Source organism: Myotis yumanensis, unplaced genomic scaffold (assembly GCF_028538775.1).
Source record: "Myotis yumanensis isolate MYYU_CA2020_CCGP unplaced genomic scaffold, mMyoYum1.0.hap1 SCAF_7, whole genome shotgun sequence".
NCBI lineage: Eukaryota > Metazoa > Chordata > Mammalia > Chiroptera > Vespertilionidae > Myotis > Myotis yumanensis.
The window spans coordinates 12,864,062-12,883,355 of NW_027223758.1; the positions used below are offsets into that span (position 1 = coordinate 12,864,062).

Consider the following 19,294-nt stretch of genomic DNA (forward strand, 5'->3'; position numbering starts at 1 on the left):
GTGTGCCAATGTGTGCACTGAGAGTAGGCCGGGGTGAGGTCTTTCCAGGCAGGCAGTGTGTGTGCACTCGCATTGATTCGTCTGTATGTCCCTTTCTAGGCAATAAAGAGGACGAGTTTAGGATGCCTTATCTTAGTCATCAGCAGCTGCCTGCTGGAATTCTTCCTATGGTGCCCGAGGTTGCCCAGGCCGTAGGAGTCAGTCAAGGACATCACACCAAAGATTTTACCCGGGCAGCTCCGAATCCTGCCAAGGCCACAGTAACTGCCATGATAGCCCGCGAATTGTTATATGGGGGCACCTCGCCCACAGCTGAGACCATTTTAAAGAATAACATCTCTTCAGGCCACGTACCCCATGGACCTCTCACAAGACCCTCTGAGCAGTTGGATTATCTTTCTAGAGTCCAGGGATTCCAGGTAACTGCTAAGCCTGAGCCGTGTAGTCTGTACCTCAGTGCAGTCATCTTTGGGTTTCTCTCAGAAAACAAGCTTTGCACCTTGTTCTTGTTTTGTTTGTTTTTTTAAGATTTGTTTACAAATAAATTTTTATTGATTTCAGAGAGGAAAGGAGAGGGAGAGATAGATAGAAGCATCAATGATGAGAGAATCATTGATTGGTTGCCTCTTACACCCCCCCACTGGGGATTATGCCTACAACCTTGTTATATGCCCTGATAGGTCGATGCTCAACCGTGGAGCCATGCCAGGCTTTTTTTTTTTTTTTTTTTTTTAAGATTTTGTATTGACTTTTAAGTGGGAGAGAGAAAAACATCAATCAGCTGCCTCTGAGCCTGCAACCCAGAATGTGCCCTGACCGGGAATCGAACTGGCCACCTTAGATCGACTGGATAACGCCTAGCCAACAGAACTACACCAGCCAGAGCTGTACCTTTTTCTTTAAATCAAGTTGCCTAGGGGGTGGGTAAGGCAAGCATGGTAAAGGGGTCATCCTGAGGAAGGGTAGAAAGGTATGGAAAGTATTACAAGCCTGTCTGGTAAAAGAAAATCCGTGACTTTTGGTAATAAAATTTTAACTATCCAAGCCAACCATAATAATAACAAAGCCTCTGACCTAGTGGTCGGTAAGAATGTAGATTTCAGTGAGAACACAGTCATTGTGCTGCCCCTTTCTGCCTGGTCGGGAAGGACATGGCTTCTTTCAGACGGGTTTTTTTTTTTTTTTTTTTTTTTTTTTATAATTTTTATTTCTTAAAGTATTACAAAGAGTATTACATATGTCTCCTATTTCCCCCCCATGACATTCCCCCGGCCCCTACCCCCCGCCCCCCCCGCCCCGTGTCTTGTGTCCATTGGTTAATCTTATATGCATGCATATAAGTCCTTCAGTTGGTCTCTTAATCCCCCCCCAACCCTCCCCAGGCTCCCCATTGTAGTTTAACCTTCTGTTCAATGTTGCTCTGCTTCTGTATCTACACCTGTTCATCAGTCCATACTGGTCCCCTTTATTTGTCCCAACCTCACTGGAGTAGTCTCAACCTCACCAGGGCCGTCTGAGCCTCACCAGGGCCGTTTCAACCTCACCGGGGTCGTCCCTACCTCACGGGGGCCGTTTCAACCTCACCGGGGTCGTCCCTACCACACCAGGGCCGTTTCAACCTGACTGGGGTTGTCGCTACCACACCGGGGCTGTTTCAACCTGACCGGGGTTGTCCCTACCACACCGGGGCCGTTTCGACCTGACTGGGGTCGTCCCTACCTCACGGGGGCCGTTTCAACCTGACCGGGGTTGTCCCTACCACGCCGGGGCCGTTTCGACCTGACTGGGGTCGTCCCTACCTCACGGGGGGCCGTTTCAACCTCACCGGGGTCGTCCCTACCTCACGGGGGCCGTTTCAACCTGACCGGGGTTGTCCCTACCACGCCGGGGCCGTTTCGACCTGACTGGGGTCGTCCCTACCTCACGGGGGCTGTTTCAACCTCACCGGGGTCGTCCCTACCACGCCGGGGCCGTTTCGACCTGACTGGGGTCGTCCCTACCTCACGGGGGCCGTTTCAACCTCACCGGGGTCGTCCCTACCTCACGGGGGCCGTTTCAACCTGACCGGGGTTGTCAGACGGGTTTTTGAGTAGATATCTAGGTTCCTGGGAACTGGCCATGCTCTGCCTGCAGCCCCAGGCCCTCCTCAGTAGCAGGCCCCTGGCCGTCTTTTGTGCTGACTGAGCATGTCAGGCGCTGAGACCAGGGAGAGAGAAGTGTTATTTCCCTCGTTGCTGGGCCCAGAGCCACGGTCCAGTTCATATGCATACTTCCCTACCCTTGCCTCAGTTTTCTTTTCCTCCTTAGGTTGAATACAAAGACTTCCCCAAAAACAACAAGAACGAGTTTGTATCTCTTATCAATTGCTCCTCTCAGCCACCTCTGATCAGCCACGGTATTGGAAAGGATTTGGAGTCCTGCCATGACATGGTATGTTCTCCCTCACTGGGGGTCTGGTTCCACCCTGTTACTGGTCTCAGAAAGATAGGTAAAGGGGTCTCCAACAGACTCTAGACATACTTCTGAAGATTTTTTCCTTAGTTTCCCTGATTGATTTCACATTATGTTTATGAGAACTCATCAGCTCTAGCCAACCCTTCCCTTGTGGACCTTGGATCCTGGACCTCTTCCAAATACCATATTTAGTCCACCTCTTACCAGGAGCAGGTATTGCAGGCCCAAGTTCTGGCAGCTGTAGAAAGCCCCTTACTTTGGTATTCTGTTCAGGGGAAACTTTTGTTATAAGAAATACTAAAATAGAAAAGAAATTGATTTATCTGCATAAACTTTGGCATATTGACCTAATGGAATATAATGCATCCATCAAATTAATGTCTCCAACGATAATGTATTCTAACAAGGAAATATGATTGGTTTTTGGTTTATAGCAGGATATAACAGTCCCGTTACAAGGTTAAAAATACTAGAAGGAAATATATAATAAAATTAACAGGTGATTTAATAATGTAAATTTTAAATTAAAAGTTCAAACATTAAAGAAGAAGTTTATTTAGTGGGACCACCTCTTTGTTGGGCAATAGGAAAATCTCTCCCCTCCCTAGTCAGTGTCTTATGCTGTGGTCTCGAGCAGTGGCTAAGGTCAGACTTTTCTTTTTGTTCCGTTAGGCTGCACTGAATATTTTAAAGTTGCTGTCTGAGTTGGACCAACAAAGTACAGAGATGCCAAGAACAGGAAATGGACCAATGTCTGTGTGAGTGAGCTGATTTACATGGAAAGGCAGTTCTGTCCTTGTTGCATTAAATAAAAACTGTCTGCTCAACTCAGTAGTGAAACATTTGCCTCAGTCCCTTCCTGTCCTGTTCTCTAGAAAGCTTCCCAAGTCTGGGGCAAAGAACTCCACTTTTTAAAAAATACATTATCATTGATTTCAGAGAGAGGAAGACAGAGGGAGAGCAACGTCAATGATGAGAGAAAATCCTTGGTTGGCTGCCGCCTGCACACCCTCTACAGGGGATCAAGCCCATAACCCGGGCAAGTGCCCTGACCAGGAATAGAACCGTGACCTCCTGGTTCATGGGTCAGTGCTCAACCACTGAGTCACACTGGCCCAGCTCCACTTTTTTTTTTTTTAATTTAATTTTGAATAGTTAATACATTCACGTTTCCAAAGTCAAAATAATTTTAAAAGATATGCTGTGATAACTCTTGCCCTCATGCTGTCCCCATCCATCTCATTATCCCCACCCCCTACCTAGAAGTCACATTTCTTATGTATGGATACTTCATTCTTTATGCAAATTATATATTTCTTATTTTCCTCCTTTCCCCCCCGAGATAACATACCATGCACACATTCTCCTCCTTGCTTTTTTCATTTGACAGTATATCCTGTGAAAACTTTACTGTAATCCAATTATCATAAACTAGGGCCTGTGTTTTTGGGCTTCATTATCTGTGTTTGTTGTTTGTTTTTTTATCATGAGTGTAATTCTCTTAAGTTTCAAAACTAGTGTCATTTTCATTTTTCTTCCTTAAAGGTGTGGGAGGTGCTGAATCCCTTCTGGCCATGAACCATTGTAAAATCCCCAACATATACTGAAAATACTGAAACTGCTTTGAAAATTTGGAATTTCTGATACCTCCAGTGGGCCGAGAGACATGATGGGTAAAGAACTGGAGACGGCAGTGGTGACGAAGGCGGGAATGCAAGGAGGTGGCCATGGCTGTGCTCACGTGTGCTATGGTTTGTCCTCACACAGCAGCAGCTGCTGTAGGGGAAGAGAAGATGGGGCCTGCCAAGCAGCCCTGGCTCAATTGGAAACCAGCAGGTCTATGCCCTAGGCACCTCATTGCTTGGTTTTGAGGTGCATTTTTGTTTGTATTTTTTTTGCTGTGTGAAAGAAGAAAAAGAAAGCAGAAAGCACGACCCCTTCTCAAACTGGCTCACTCAAACACTTTGGGACAAATCCTGGACACCCATGCCAGAAAGAGGCCTTGGACCAGCCGGCCCAGAGCTGAAAGCACCAGAGAAAAATCAAATGCTTCCTACTCAGCGCAAACTAATCTTTGTAGCGTGTTGGCCATCACCTTCTGTGGTACCTACACCATCACCATCACCACTGCTTTCTTTTCCAAAAGAGATACATATTCTGTTTCATTATTTTCTTTCCATTGAAATGACACTATATAAATTTTCATTTGAGTTTCTCAATTGTATCTAGTTACATCGCACAGTTTAGAAACTTTTCTGAGACTGACTTTATCAATAATCTAACCGGCAAAGATTAAATCCATGTGTATATGGTTATACATTTTTATTTTATTGGACTAACCCAGGACCATTTCAGTGATGCAAATTGTCTGCCCTCTGGTTTAGCTGAAACAGTCCTGGATTTCTCAGAAATCTTGATGAAGTCTCCCAAAGTTGTATAAATTGGACAATTTAGGAATTTTAAACTTTAAACAATCATTTGGCTCCTTTGCTATTTCATTTTTAATGCAACAGGACTTAAATGAACTTTGATCTTTGTTTTAAAGGTTGTTAAAATTGTGTGTATATACATATGGCTCTTGAGGACACACAGCTTTCACTACACTACAGGATATGATCTCCATGTAGTACATATAAAATTGCAGATTGGTTTTCCTGAGTGCTTTATACTGTTGATTACATCTCCATGTAGGGCTGAAAAGAAATGACTTACCTATGTTTATTTCTTAAACTGTTGCTTTTGATGTTGTTACTGTGCACAGAAATGTGTGCGGTAAGGTCCTACCCATGGTCCAGATGGAAAGCACGGTAGCTTGCAAGTTAAGTACTGCTTCGATTCATTGTTTACGCTGGAATTTTTCTCCCCATGGAATGTAAGTAAAACTTAGTGTTTGTCACCAATAAATGATAAGACTAAATTTTTTTTTGTTAATTTATTCTCAAATGTCACTACTGCTAGTACTCCCAACCTGCCCCCTATCCTTTTTTTAAGGGAAAAAGAAAACTTTGTAATGCTTGTGATTCCATTTGGGCAAATTCTGAAGATCTGAAATAACTTTATATCAAACCGTTGATCAATAAACAGCTACTAATAAATTCTTTGGTCCTGTTGAGCAGTAACTTAAGGGAAGATGTGAGCGAGGGCACAGAAGTGGGGGGAGGGCAGGGAGGCGTTTGCATTGCTTCTAAAAGAGATACACATTCTTAGTTTCACTATTTTCTTTTGATTGAAATGACATCTCCCGGGTGAAGGGAGACGCCTCTCATCTGAGCCTGACATTGTTACCCAAAGATGACCTGGAGGAGACTTTCTGACACCACGAGTCTCCACTTTCTCAGGTGTTCTCACAGAGGAGTCAAGGTGAGCCATTGCTTTCTAGCCGAGCTGAGGAGGGGGCTGGTGGTTTGCTCTCTTAATTTTAGATGTTCAAAAGGTTGTTCACTATAAAACCAGCCTATGGATTGGACTGCCAGAATAACCAAAAGTGGTAAGAAGGTTATAGTAAAACGCTGAGTAGAGGGGATCCAACACTACCGACAGAAAGGCAGTAAAAGGAAAAGACACTTTCCCTTCCCCAATCCTAGATGTAGCCTTTTCTCCAAGGAGCCCTGGTCCCTTTCAATGACAGCATTTAGAAACCAAGATCTAGGTGCTTGGGGCACTCGTTGCTACTGGGGTGTTGTTTCTAGGCCCTCTGAGAAAGGCAGCTAGGAAATATGTATTGTGTGTGTGTGTATACACATACCTACTTATTTGTATGTATATTTAAAAGCCATGCATTTATTTAAAAAAATACTTATTGTTGAAAGTATTACATATGTCCTTTCCCCCATTGATCCCTTCCAGCCCACCTCCGGCCCCTGTCCCAGGCCCTCTCCACCCATCTGCACCATGGCTTAGGCGTATATGCATACGAGGTAAAAGCCACACATTTATACTGATACCTCCAGCAACTCCGGGTTCTTCACAACCTTTCCCGTCTATTCTTAGTACTTTCTTCAGCATGGAGATTATAGCCAATCTCCCAGCCTTGCAAACCACCTCCTCCACCTGCAACCTACCAAGCATGCCGTGTTCTTAGGTGTCTGTTGAGGGTGCAGTGCCTGTGCCTCACAGTATACACACAGGTGACAAGACAGAATAGTCTTAGAATTCAGAACTTCTAGTGGCTGTTTCCAGTTGGCCTTCAATGACAGCACTCCAAAAGGGAAACATTTCCACTTAACATCATGGATGTGGTCAGGAAGGATTTCTGGGTTCCTTTGGCTGCTTTGGAAAGATGTTTAGATGGGACATCCTTGAATGTTCTGTGTAAATTTTCAAACCAGGCTTGCCTCTGAACAGGCATCTGCTGAAGGCTCATTCATTCTGTAGTACCTCTGTCTCCATGAGCTTTGAGAGGTCCTGGGAATTTGCACTGTTTTACCCCAACATGATCTCTCTCAGAGTGGCAAGAACATTTAAGCTCAAACTAGGTATTTCTGCTCTTGGAGTAATATATATATGCAGTCCTGGTATTCAGAATAGAGGAAGAAAAGCAGACAGGAAGGGACCAGAGAGGCAGGTCTAAAATTATCAAAGGTGCTGTGAGTCAGCCACAGTAAGACTTAGGATTTGTAGAGCAACTAATCCTCAAAGGTCCTTGGGATAGACAAGCTTGGAACCCATCACCCCAGAGTGGTGTGCCAACTTTGTCAGGTTCCTCTGATCACAAGATGTTAACAAGTGAAGATGATTTCCCTATAGGTGGGGGTTTTGTTTGTTTTTTAGTCTTAGAAAGTGTTACTTCTGAATTGTCTTTCCATAGGGCACTGAGCTAATATGTGTGTGGCTTTGCAGGGTGAATGCCCAGTGACAGCCTCCTTGACTTGGATTCCAAGGTCTGCTGAGGTAGGTGGGATGGGTGTGATCAACAGGAAATCAGCCATTCCCAAGAAGCAATATGCTGATGTTTGCTGTGTAAGAGCTAACATGAGCTAGAATATGACCATCCAGGGAATAAACCTGAGAATGGAGATGTATAGTTTTTTGTTTGCTTGCATGTAACTTACCTTTAGAAACTTCTCTAACTACCATCTTCGGTTTTAGTGCCTAAATATCTTTTTGCCCGTAAAAACAGACAAAAAACTTACTTGAAATTTCCAAATCCATAAATGATTTGTCAAGCACTTCTGCATTGAGGAGTGGTATAGGTTTCAATTCCTGAAAACACCATTTATTTTCTTGGAATTCCTTTGTCACTGTGTATAGAATATACATTTGAAACTATCATTTTTAAAACACCGTATTTTAATCAGACTGTACTTTAAATGGCATCCCAATTTTATTAGCAAAAATTATGTATAACTTAGATTATGTATAACGTAGAAAATTGGTTCTGCTTTGCTTAATGTGCTTCATAACTAATATTTTAAAAATACTTCCTTTGTACATTCTTTCACAAATATTAATCAAAACCTACTGAGACGGAAATACCCACTCGTCTTGCAGTGACAACAGTTAAGCAGTATTTGTATAGTGGCAATTTTAAAAATGATTTTTAAATTTAAAAGTAAATTGTGAAAAATTTGCAAGTGTGCAGTGCACTTGCAATGGTGTATCCATTCTAAAGCTGGACTGTGAGGTATGCTCTGAGCACCTGGTGCTTGGCAGGGTGTAGGCAGGATCGGGTCTGCTGGCCTCTTCCTGCCTGCTCCAGCCCTGCTGGATCCAGCCTTCCACCACCATCAATGTCCCCACTTCCTTAGGCTGTCAAACAGTGGGAATCTCTTTCTCTGACCTTCGATATTGCTGTGATGGATTGATTAGTGGGCAGTTGGTTCCCCTTTGGAGCAAGAATCAGAATCCTCTATCACTTGTCACTTCTTCAGAATTCTTCTGAAGCAACTGCCTTTATAATTGTGTATTTGCGGTTGATCTTGTCCCAGAGGTCCCTTAAACTATCTTTTTTTTTCTGTTCTGATTGGGTATTTTCTGTTATTTGTCTTCCAGCTGCCATTTGTCTTTCTGCTTCATGTAATCTGCTGTTGATTCTCTCTGACATATTCTTCATTTCTGATTCTATTTATGACGTCTCTTTGTTATTCTCACCTAGTTCACCTATTCTTCTCCTAAGCTCATTGAAAATCCTGTAGCCATTTTGACTTTGTTGTTGTTCTTTCATTTGGGACATGCTGCTTCTTCTTCTCATTTCCCTCTGTTTCTGTGTGACAGGTAGATCTGCTACATTTCCCAGTCTTGATGTAGCAGGCATTTTGTGAGGCCCAAAGGCTCAGTCTCCCTGGCACCTGAGTCTGGTGCTCTTTTGTGTGCACCCTCCTGTTGCAGTTGAGCCTTGATTTCCATTGGCATGTCAGTGGGTGGAAGTGACCTTCCAGCTGACTAGCTGTGAGGTGGGGGTTGATCCCATTGAGTGTGTTGCTTTAGTGGAGTTCTGGTGCCAACCACGTCCAACCTTCAGGTGTGTCGTTTGCGGAGCTGGCTAGGGGCGTTGTTCTGATGTGTTCTGCAGCTAACCACCAGCTGCATTAGTTCTAGTGCCTTAGGAGGGACTCCAGCATAGGTCAAAGTCTGCGGCTGTTTGTGCCTGACGTGGGGGCTGCCAGGTGGGAGCTACAAAGTGATCTAAGGTTGGTCCTGGGATTGGGAGGCTCTGGAGTGAGGCTATGCTGCAAAGCAAGGCTGGTTGCCACGAGTATCGGACTCAGGACCACCTGATGGAAGTTCCTGTGCAAGGTGAGACTCATTGCCTCTCATGCCAGGCTTGGGGCTGCTTAGCCAGAGGTTCAGGGTATTCTGAGGCTAGTAGCTTGTTTGGGGGCCTTTGAGAGATTTTAGTAATGTCCATAGCACCACGGAGGAAGGACACTTGTGTGGAAAAGCTGCTTGAAGTGGCTTGGGAATGCAAGTTGGAGCATAGATCAGTGTTAGGTTAATGGAGAGCTGATGGGCACAAGCCTGAGCCTGTTAACAAAGGATCAGTGGTGCCTGCCTTTGCTTCTGTCCTCAGAAGCTGCCCTGAAGCTAGTCAATTCACTTCCTCCCCATCGGCCCTTGGAGCTTTTCAAGCTAGTCTGGTAGCCCTGGCTGGTATTGCTCAGCGGAGCATCGGCCTATCGACTGAAGGGTCCTGGGTTCAATTCTGGTCAGGGGTGTGCAGGAGGCAGCTGATTAATGATTCTCTTTCATCACTGATGTTTCTATCTCTCCCTTCCTCTCAAGTCAATAAAAAAAATATATATTTTTTTTTAATTAAAAAAAAAAAATCCTGGAGTCTGGTGTGGGTACCCCTCCACAGATGAGATACTCCTCCTGATTCTTGTCACATGTGGGGCCTTCCCACTCATGTCTCTGCCCTCCTACTAGTCTCATCCTTGTTCCTTCTTCGTATCTTGAGGGGACTTTTATTCATCTAGTCTTCAGGTGGTGGTTCTATAATTTAGTTGTAATTTGGATGTGGTTGTGGGAGAAGGTGGGCACAGTGTCTACCTTCTTCACCCTTTTGACTGCAAGTCCTCCTTGGAAAGGTTTTGGAGCCTCACTGACTGGCCAGGGTGCTCAGCAGGCACCTTCTCAGGGACTTCTTCCATCGTTCCATCCTGAAATCTGTAGTCTCAACAAAGGATGCTCTCTGTGTAGGGTTGGTTCCAGGACTTCAGGTACGGGGCTCCTAGGACACTAAGGTTGCTCTGCCTGCGAGTGGCAGGACCTGGACTCCCTTCTTCCCCTGCAAACCCACTTGGAGACGGTCAGGATGTCTTCTCAGCTGCTGTTTACTCCAGAACCCAGGTTCCTCAGAACAGCAATTGCCCTCCTCTCCAGATGCACAGGGCTGACTCTTAACTGTGAGAAGATGGGCATGTTCTCCCGGTCCAAGGTAAATAAGCCTCCTCTCGTGTTTCCCACTCTCCAATAGGTCTCCTGGGGACCAAGAAACTTTTGCCTTGACCTGTCTATTGGGGCTTTTTTCACATAGACAGTGCCTCCCCATTACCAAGTTTTTCTCTCACATCATCCAGTTTATAAGGGAGGAAAGCCAGAAACAGGTAAATGATTTCATGTAGTTCATCGCTGCTTTCCCCCACCACACATATCATACAGCAACGCCAAAGAAGAGTATTAATGTTCCCTTGCAAAAAGACAAGTATTCTGAGTGAATTACTTAGAAATAAGGATTTTTATGGTGTCCGAGAGAGGAAAAAAGTATTTAAAGAAATTCATTATAAAAGTATCAGAGAGCACCAAAAACCTGTCCTTAGATACATTAAGTTTAGGGCTTTTTTAAATTGCTGATTACAGGTTTAAAACTATGAAATGTGCACTTTTTGGCAAGTCACCCCAGTGATTACTTACATTGCCAAATAAAAGCTGAAGGAAACAAACAAAAATACAAAGGACAAGAAAAACACAAATTGGCATCAACCTCAAAAAAGGATTTAGTAAGAGAAAAAGGAAGTTTCCACAGTCAGTGTCCGTCAAAATTCTAAAGTTATCCTAACAGTGCAAATGCTCAAATCAGTGTCTTATACTGAACTATTAACGCTTGGCCCTTGAAGCTGCAAACTGGACAAGCCATCCACTTAGATTATTTATTATAACACAAACCACCTAATATGCTCAGGGTTGAGTAAAACAACATTTAATATTTTTTACAAGATGGAATTTGTGACAAGGAAAACTTGCTTTGCTTTTATGCAGTTGTGCTCAGAAGTCTCCCAGCTTTCCCCATAAATCATCCTGGGCTTTATTAGCCAAATCATAGTTCAAAGCAGGGTCACACTGGCCGCCTGAAGGTACCCTTGGAGATACTGGAGGGCTTCTGCATTGAGGCTGGTGCTCAGCATTGATGGAACCTACAAGAACCAAGAAACACACAAACCAGCTATTAGAGATCCTACCAACACAAACCCATCTCTACAAGAGAGCTGCCACAGCTCTGGGAAGAGCAGTCCGCATGACTATTGAAGGAATTCATTCCCAAGTAACTCAATTACTTTTATGCCTTAAAATATGAAATGGGTCTAAAAAGGGGAATTACTACTATTGTTCACTGTGGTAGAGGCAATGTGATGATGTTTTAAAAAGAAAGTCTTTTTGAATTAGTGACGCTTAATGAAATACATATGGGTGAAATGACATGCTGCCCGAGGCTCTAAAATTCTCTAGCAAAGGGGGAGGAGGAACTCATGAAACAAACAGGATTGGCAAATTATAATAATTGAAGGTCAGCATACTATTTCTCGGTATTTTTGTTTTCCATAACAACAATGAAAAAATATAAACATCTTAAGACTGTAAAAGGCGCCTTAGCTGGTTTGGATCAGTGGATAGAGCATCAGCCTGTGGACTGAAACGTCCCAGGTTCGATTCCAGCCAAGGGCACATGCCCAGGTTGCGGGCTCGATCCACAGTAGAGGGTGTGCAGGAGGCAGCCAATCGATGGTTCTCTCTTATCATTGATGTATCTATCTCTCTCTCCCTCTCCCTTCCTCTCTGAAATCAATAAAGAAAAAAAAAAAGACTGTAAAAGGCAATGGCTAATGGAAAAGTATAGGCATTAATAGGTTTGCTCTATATTCCAGTATTTAATTTCTAAGTATGGATATAAAATTAATTACTCAATCTGGGAAATAAATGCATTCTTATTTTAGAAACACGGATTAGTTCCCTCCTGGTACACACCCCAACCTTTAATCAAATACACAACGTGGGGATGTGTCCTGAAACCCTAGCCCTTTTGGTACACTCCAACCGAGTCACAGCGGAAATAAATTTCTAGTCAAAGGGCTTTATCCCTGAGATTTGCCCTGACAATGATTTGCTTAAAATATTTTTGTAGCCCATAATTTTTAAAATAGTCTTGACTATAGATAAATGAGATGTTTGATTATGCTGACCAATGATAACAGGTACCAGAACAACTATTATCCTCTTAACTTCCCATAAAGGTGTCAAAGACTATTGATTACAGCATCCTTTGATAACAAAGATACTTAATACTTACCCTTCCTGGACAGGCAGTAGACAATTTGTGAAGTGACTGTGCCAGGTGAATCTTGGGGTTGGTCACCATTTGACCTACGGGATCATGCTCTTTTTTCCCAGCAAATGCCAACTGTGAGAAGGCAGTCTGGTATCCTGGTGTATCTTCTATGTCAATAAAATGTTCTTCATCAGGAATGGAATCATCCTCAGGTAACTCAAAAAGGCCAATCAGAGACTGCAATAAAGGAGTCCTGGATTGAAGACAACAAGACAAAAGATCAATACACAGCAATTCCTTAGAAACACAAATTATAGACTCAGTCTCAAGAATAGCAAAGGACCAATGAAATAAAGATGGACATCAGTGCTTAGGCCTATCCAGAAACCATTTTTCAATTCTTTAGTCAGAGCACCCCAATTTCTCCTCTGAAAACTATTCCATCCCCAGAGATCTCAAGCGAGCAGTGTGACCCAGGCCTAGCTAGTGAGAAGGCTGTGTGACTCAAGCCAAATGAAGGAGATTCAATGCTAGAAGGTGGAAGGAATAAGCCTCAAGTTGTCACTTTATGAAAGGACTAGCTGGCTAAGTGAAGAAGAGGCATGAGGTCAAGTAAAGTTGGGACATTGAGCACACACAGTAAGACCTTCCCTGAACCTATTCAGTTTCTCTTTAAGACTGAGGCCAGTTTACTTGGGCACCTATCAAAATAGTGTTAGAGATTACTGAAAACAGGAACTTTTACCAGACTCTCAAGAGGTCTATGAATTTTTTCCCTCACCCAACAAAATGTTAAGAATCAGGAAATAAGATCTTCTTAGGCCCAGAAGGATCCACACAAGTCATGTCTTGGACCTGATGGTTGCTAGTGGAGAAGCTAAAATCAGAACCAAATTCTCTTGGCCCTCAAGAAAGTATGCTTGGCTGATTTTGCAGTCATAGGAAAGGAAGCTATAATTTCCAAGAACTTTAGAATGAAGTACTTGCCATAGCTTGGTATACTCAGTGTCCATCATTGGGGGACATTCTGTTAGTAATTTGGTTATGCCAACCGCACAAATTTTTTTCTCTACATTTCCAGATACTTTCTGAATTTCAGGAATAATAATTTTTTCCAAAACCATTCCAAACATTCTGTTAAAACAAAATAAGCCCAGTCAATATTAAATTAGACTATAATTATCAGTTAAACAGGTGTTATTTATACTCAGTGACTCCTTATAAATATTAAAAATTTCAAAATAACAAGGTTGCATTGAATGGTAGAGCCTTAGAGATGACAAAACACCAAACCTGCCCTGTGGCCAGCTGCCACCATCTTTTGTGAAGACAAAAGCCTATGCTCAATCTTCACAGTCATTGTTGGTTTTCTATGTTTTTATTTTTAAAGTACTCAAGAAATCTTTATAAAACTAGAAATTAGAAAAAAGAATCACCCATCACCCAGCAATAACTAGTTTTAACATCTTAGGTTTATAAACTTCCCTATTTTCTATGCCTACATATCTACAACTATGTAGATGTTAATGGCTGTACTAAAAAATTATTTTGGCCATCATTCCATGTTGTTGCAAACATCTTAGAAGTTTCCCATGATGCAAATGTCTCAGATTATACATTAATGAATCCTTTGAAATGAAAATAGTGGGTATCAAAGAGTTTAGACATTTTAATGCTCTACAGAAAGGGTGCATGTTTGCTTTCTAGAAAGATCATGCCAATTTAAGCACCCACTAGCAGTGCATGAACTGCTGACTTCGTCACAATCCTTTATTACCAGAATGTGTATTTTCTGGTCCTACTCTTTAGGTTAATTCATTTTTTACATTTTATTCAATTTTGAATTATTTTGATACCCTCACAGATACAGCAACCTAAAGTGAGTTTTTTTCCCATCCTCTATCAATTTCTTTACATCCTTCTTTCCCTACTAAATGGGGAATGTTACCTAACATTCTTTGCATATACATGAAGGCAGTTTTACTGATCCAAACTTTTCTTTTGAAAAATCACGCTGTTAAAGGCTCCTGAAGACAACACTGGCTTTGGAGAATGCTAGAGTAGGGAATAACTTTGAGAATTAGGGAAATGTTTACAGGATGTTCTTCTTTATGACCTAATATACCCCAAGAATATTTGAAAACCACACAGATAGAATCATTGCACGAAGAACTATGAAATTATCTATAAAACAGATATTGGTTTATTCTTTTAAAAATAAAATACAGCCCTGGCCAGTTGGTTAGAGAATGGTCGTGAGATGCCAAGGTTGCAGGTTCAATCCTCAGGCAGGGCACATACAAGAATCGACCAATGAATAATGAATAAGTGGAACAAACTGATGTTTCTCTCACTAAAATATAATAATAAAAACAAACTTACTTTGGTTGTATTCCATCAAATATTTCTTGTAGTGCCAGCGCCCCATATTTTATGCAATACAAATTAATAAAGACTAAGAAACCTGTTGAAAGGAGATGCAAATTTATCAATATAGAGGACTCACTGCACTAAATAAGTGATTTAGTAGTTTACCAGATATAATATTTGTCATCATTAAAAAAAACAACCAATGACTAACTTTAGCATCAATACTTCCCTTTTAATACAATTTAACATATAGATTTTCTGCCTTTATAGTACAAGCAAAAAAAATCTACATGTAGTTTATGATTTATATTTTTTATCATTTCTATTTAAAATATTTTGATACTTAAGTTTATAAACGAACCTTTGGAATGCAATATATATGAAATGATTTAGTGTTTGAGAAATACAAACATCTTAAAGTATTTTATATGTAACATTTATAACTGATAAAAACGTTTGTATGTAACCATAACATCTAAGAGTTTTAAGCTACTTTCCTTCATTATTTCTGCAGGAACACTGAAATTATTTCACTTACTCTTGATAAACTTTGTTGTTTTGGAATTTTGAAGTCTCTGGAATAATAGAATGAAGATTTGCTTCCTGTATTGGTCAACTGACTCACTAAAGAAATGAATAAAAGCAACAATGTAAAATCAGCATTTTTCTGAGTTCCTAACAGAATCCTTGTCTAATGTAGGAGATTGTATTAAATACTCACGGAGGCATGTGTTCTATGATACTGTTTAGAAGATAAAAACCTTGGTGGTCATTGGCTTTGGATGCAATGAGCTTCTGGAAAACACCTAACAACCCAGGCTACAACGAAACAGATCAAATAACAGTTAAAGCGGCAAGGCTTAATTATTCTAAAAGTTAAGCAGGTGATATATCTTGGAAAAGAGAGCACACTGTAATAATCTAATTTGCATTTTCACTTTAGTTCTTATGTCTGAGGTGTAGAAAAAAATAATCCCACTTCAACAAGCCCTTAGTTTTACATTCTTAAATTAACCTTAACCTATTTGACTGTTATCTTTTTATTTTCCACCATGGCAATAACTAAAGGATACCTAATTCTAATAAAATATACATTAATATTTCCTAATTACTTCCCTTTTTACTAAATTTAAGAATTTTTAAAAATCGGCCATCCCTAGTTTCTCTCAGCTACCTTAGAAAATTACATTTACATCAAAATAAATCTGACTCACTATTTTGTCAGCTGCAGCACTTGCTATTGTATTTGAACCGCGTTCTAGGAATGCTTGGAGAAGCCTCACTAGAGCAGGGATATTTCCTGTTCTTTCCCAAAGTACTGGCTGAAGGAGATGAGGAAATAAGGCCATATAGGAAGACGGAATATCATTTTTGTGTGTTTCCAGAAGCAAAGACATCACTTGAAAGACATATGGAATAAACTCTGTTGAGGAAAATAACAGCTGTCAGCTTTATAATCAATGGCTCTGACACAAAAGGTTCACATTGTTAGGAACACTGTGTTTATAACCCCTTTAATAATTTTATTCAGTTAAGAAGAAAACAACTCCTTTAACTTACCTTGTACATCATTCTGTAAAATTTCAGTAAACACCAGAAACAAAGCCTCTTCAAAATTTACAACAGCAGCAGGGTTGGCTTTGCACGTTATTCTTATGGATAAACATATTGCTTCAAACATATAGTGATTAAAGTGAGGTTTGCTTGGGTTCTGAAATTTTAAAAAAAGGCTTATTATTCTAATAATCCAAGTGACTATATTAAATGTCATTTAGAAGAAAACACACCTAACTGTCTTAAACACATTACAAGAGATGCCATCTTTTAAAAAGTCAGTATGGTATTAAGAGAAAATACCAAACACACTAAAAAGCCTGCATATATGTTAAAATTTTACACTCACTTTAAAATTCAGAAAACAAAACAATACTTGGTAATATCTGTTTGTATTATTTTTTTAAAATACTATTACTAAAAAGTACTTCAGAGTCACAGGGAGGTGACAACACAAGCCTCAGATGCCTGTGCTGTAAGGAACTTATCTTCAACTCATGCTTTTCTAGAGCCGTCACCCTAAGTAGTGGCAGAAGAAATGAGCAGGGACATGTAAGTCCTGGCTCTGCCAATAGCTTTGTGTGGGACCTTAGACAAACTTTAACCTCCACAGGCTTTGATGTCTAACTACAGTGATAACCCTTCATATCAGCAGTTTTCTTGGAAGGCTACTACATAAAGCTGAGGACCTCAGAAGATGTGTGAGGAGGGGAGCAGGGGGCGCAAAGGATGTGACCCTGCTTCTCTTCTCGAAATTCCCCAAGGTCCAAAGTAGTCCAAAACCCTTACCCAGACCTCAGTGAAAAAATAATCACTGTTCTCCAAAATCCCTCTAATACTTCCCATAAATTTATCTCCTTCCCATACAATTATTAGGAAAAGAAAGAATCAAATATCTGTAAAATTTCTGATCAAAGGAGGAGTTAATAGACTCTTGTGTGTCCACCTGGTACAAAGCTTTCCTAAGATTCAGATTATCTATACTTTCTCAATTTTCTTTAACTTGTTACTTTTTAAATGAGAATAAAAATGTTCTAGCCCTGACCGGTTTGGCTCAGTGGATAGAGCGTCGGCCTGCGGACTGAAAGGTCCCAGGTTCGATTCCGGTGAAGGGCATGTCTTGGTTGCGGGCACATCCCCAGTGGGAGTGTGCAGGAGGCAGCTGATCGATGTTTCTCTATCATTGATGTTTCTAACTCTCTATCCCTCTCCCTTCCTCTCTGTAAAAAAATCAATAAAATATATTAAAACAACAACAACAAAAAAGTTCTAAAGTTTTGAGACTATACGTAAAGGGGAATGCTTACATGTCTGTAATCTAATGTCACCCCACACTTTCAGAAATGCACATTAACTGTTGGGTCAAGAAGAATTCAAAGACCTTTTCCTTAAGTCTGACCTACTGCCAGGGAATCCTGATGCTTAAACAGTTTATAGCATGAGTTTTTAAAAACAGGCTGTACTTTCAGAAGTGGTTCTGTTACCTTACTAACAGCTAATAGCTTCTGGGTAAGCTGAGTGATGAGAGTAGGGATATAAGGGATTATGGCTTCTTGTAGGAGGGAAAAACTTCTCATGATAGCTGTAAAATATAAAAACAGCAAAAACAAATAGTTTAGTTAAACTTCAGAACAAAATAGTGGTTGGGGAATTCATCATCTGACATTTTAAGACCCTTAGACAACCTCCAGATAGCTCTATATTTAAAATCTAAATTTCCCTTTTAAAATTAGGCCAGGGACTGGCAACAATAGTTAGCTGGGAAATATTGAATATTTCCAGAGGGCATAAGGCTTAAAGAATTTTAAAAGGGACAATAAAAAAATAATGAAGTGACTAAAGATACAGACAAAGAGGAGGTCGAAGTAGTATTAGTATTCCAGGTTTCTTTCACTTAGAAATCAGTGGCAGAAAACATTCAGTCCTGGCCTATTGGAAACATGATTGCACCTGATCATCCCCCCTAAAAGAGAGATTAGGAGCATAAGAAAAATCTGAATATACATATGAAGCTATGGAGGGTCCATATTACAAATATATTGCTCATTAAGATGCCTAAAAACATTTGTCATGGGAGATAAACACATTAAGCTAAAAAATGTATGGTAGCCAATTTTGCACAAACAGAGTAGATGTTCCCTAAGTAGAGCACCTACTATATGCCAGTCACACAGGATAGAAAGTTATACTCCCTTGCCTCCTAAACTTTGCAATGATGTTTCCTCTACCCGAGCAAAGCCTCACCCTCCTACTAGCTAACTGCTACCGATCCCTCACCTCAGCTTAGACCTACTTCCTAAAGAAAGCCTGTCCCTGAGTTAGATTACTAGGGTTAGACGAAGGATCAGTATCGCTCCTCTGGGCTGACAAACCTTTCATTCACTCATATCACAGTACTTCCTGGATGCTCTTGCATACGCGAAGAACACAGCAACAAAGGCCAGCAGTCATTACCTATCACTATTGGGAGAAGTCCAGTGCTGAAAACACATACATATAAATGCATGTACAAATGTGTGCACACGCCAGGGGTCCTGACCCAGGACAGGCACCAGTTTCTTTTTTTTTTTAAATATATTTTATTGATTTTTCACAGAGAGGAAGGGAAGGGGATAGAGAGAAACATCGATCAGCTGCCTCTTGCATACCCCGGACTGGGGATGTGCCCGCAACCAAGGTACATGCCCTTGGCCGGAATCGAACCCGGGACCCTTCAGCCCGCAGGGCGACGCTCTATCCACTGAGCCAAACCGGTCAGGGCCAGGCATCAGTTTCTTTGAAAAGCATTTCCTACGAATCTGACACTGCTAGTCTCTTGGAATCCAGCACTGAATAAGACCATGCCTGCCCCTGAAGTCAGAGCTGTCAGCAAGACACTCTCCTAATGGACAACCTGGCAGGTGGTTACAGCTGCCTGTATCCTCGGCAGTATGA

General features: G+C 41.3%; 2 protein-coding genes across 7 annotated transcripts in view; one reads left to right on the forward strand and one right to left on the reverse strand.

The window, feature by feature from the left end:
* Positions 1 to 4,468, forward strand: part of STAU1 (staufen double-stranded RNA binding protein 1) — a 63,378-nt gene extending 58,910 nt beyond the window's left edge. For all 6 annotated transcript variants that reach the window (XM_070419792.1, XM_070419794.1, XM_070419790.1 and 3 more), the window contains 4 exons: positions 100 to 419; positions 2,308 to 2,430; positions 3,127 to 3,212; positions 4,000 to 4,468. In XM_070419792.1, the coding sequence (XP_070275893.1) occupies positions 100 to 419; positions 2,308 to 2,430; positions 3,127 to 3,212; positions 4,000 to 4,015 (545 nt within the window). In that variant the 3' untranslated portion in view covers positions 4,016 to 4,468. The remainder of the gene's footprint in view (positions 1 to 99; positions 420 to 2,307; positions 2,431 to 3,126; positions 3,213 to 3,999) is intronic.
* Positions 4,469 to 11,076: 6,608 nt separating this feature from the next.
* CSE1L (chromosome segregation 1 like) overlaps positions 11,077 to 19,294 on the reverse strand; it is a 48,696-nt gene continuing 40,478 nt past the window's right edge. The window contains exons 17-25 of the mRNA XM_070419796.1: positions 17,845 to 17,942; positions 16,367 to 16,517; positions 16,021 to 16,229; positions 15,528 to 15,625; positions 15,345 to 15,430; positions 14,819 to 14,900; positions 13,424 to 13,570; positions 12,458 to 12,689; positions 11,077 to 11,306 (exon numbers count right to left, since the gene is read on the reverse strand). Of these exons, the coding sequence (XP_070275897.1) occupies positions 11,217 to 11,306; positions 12,458 to 12,689; positions 13,424 to 13,570; positions 14,819 to 14,900; positions 15,345 to 15,430; positions 15,528 to 15,625; positions 16,021 to 16,229; positions 16,367 to 16,517; positions 17,845 to 17,942 (1,193 nt within the window). The 3' untranslated portion in view covers positions 11,077 to 11,216. The remainder of the gene's footprint in view (positions 11,307 to 12,457; positions 12,690 to 13,423; positions 13,571 to 14,818; positions 14,901 to 15,344; positions 15,431 to 15,527; positions 15,626 to 16,020; positions 16,230 to 16,366; positions 16,518 to 17,844; positions 17,943 to 19,294) is intronic.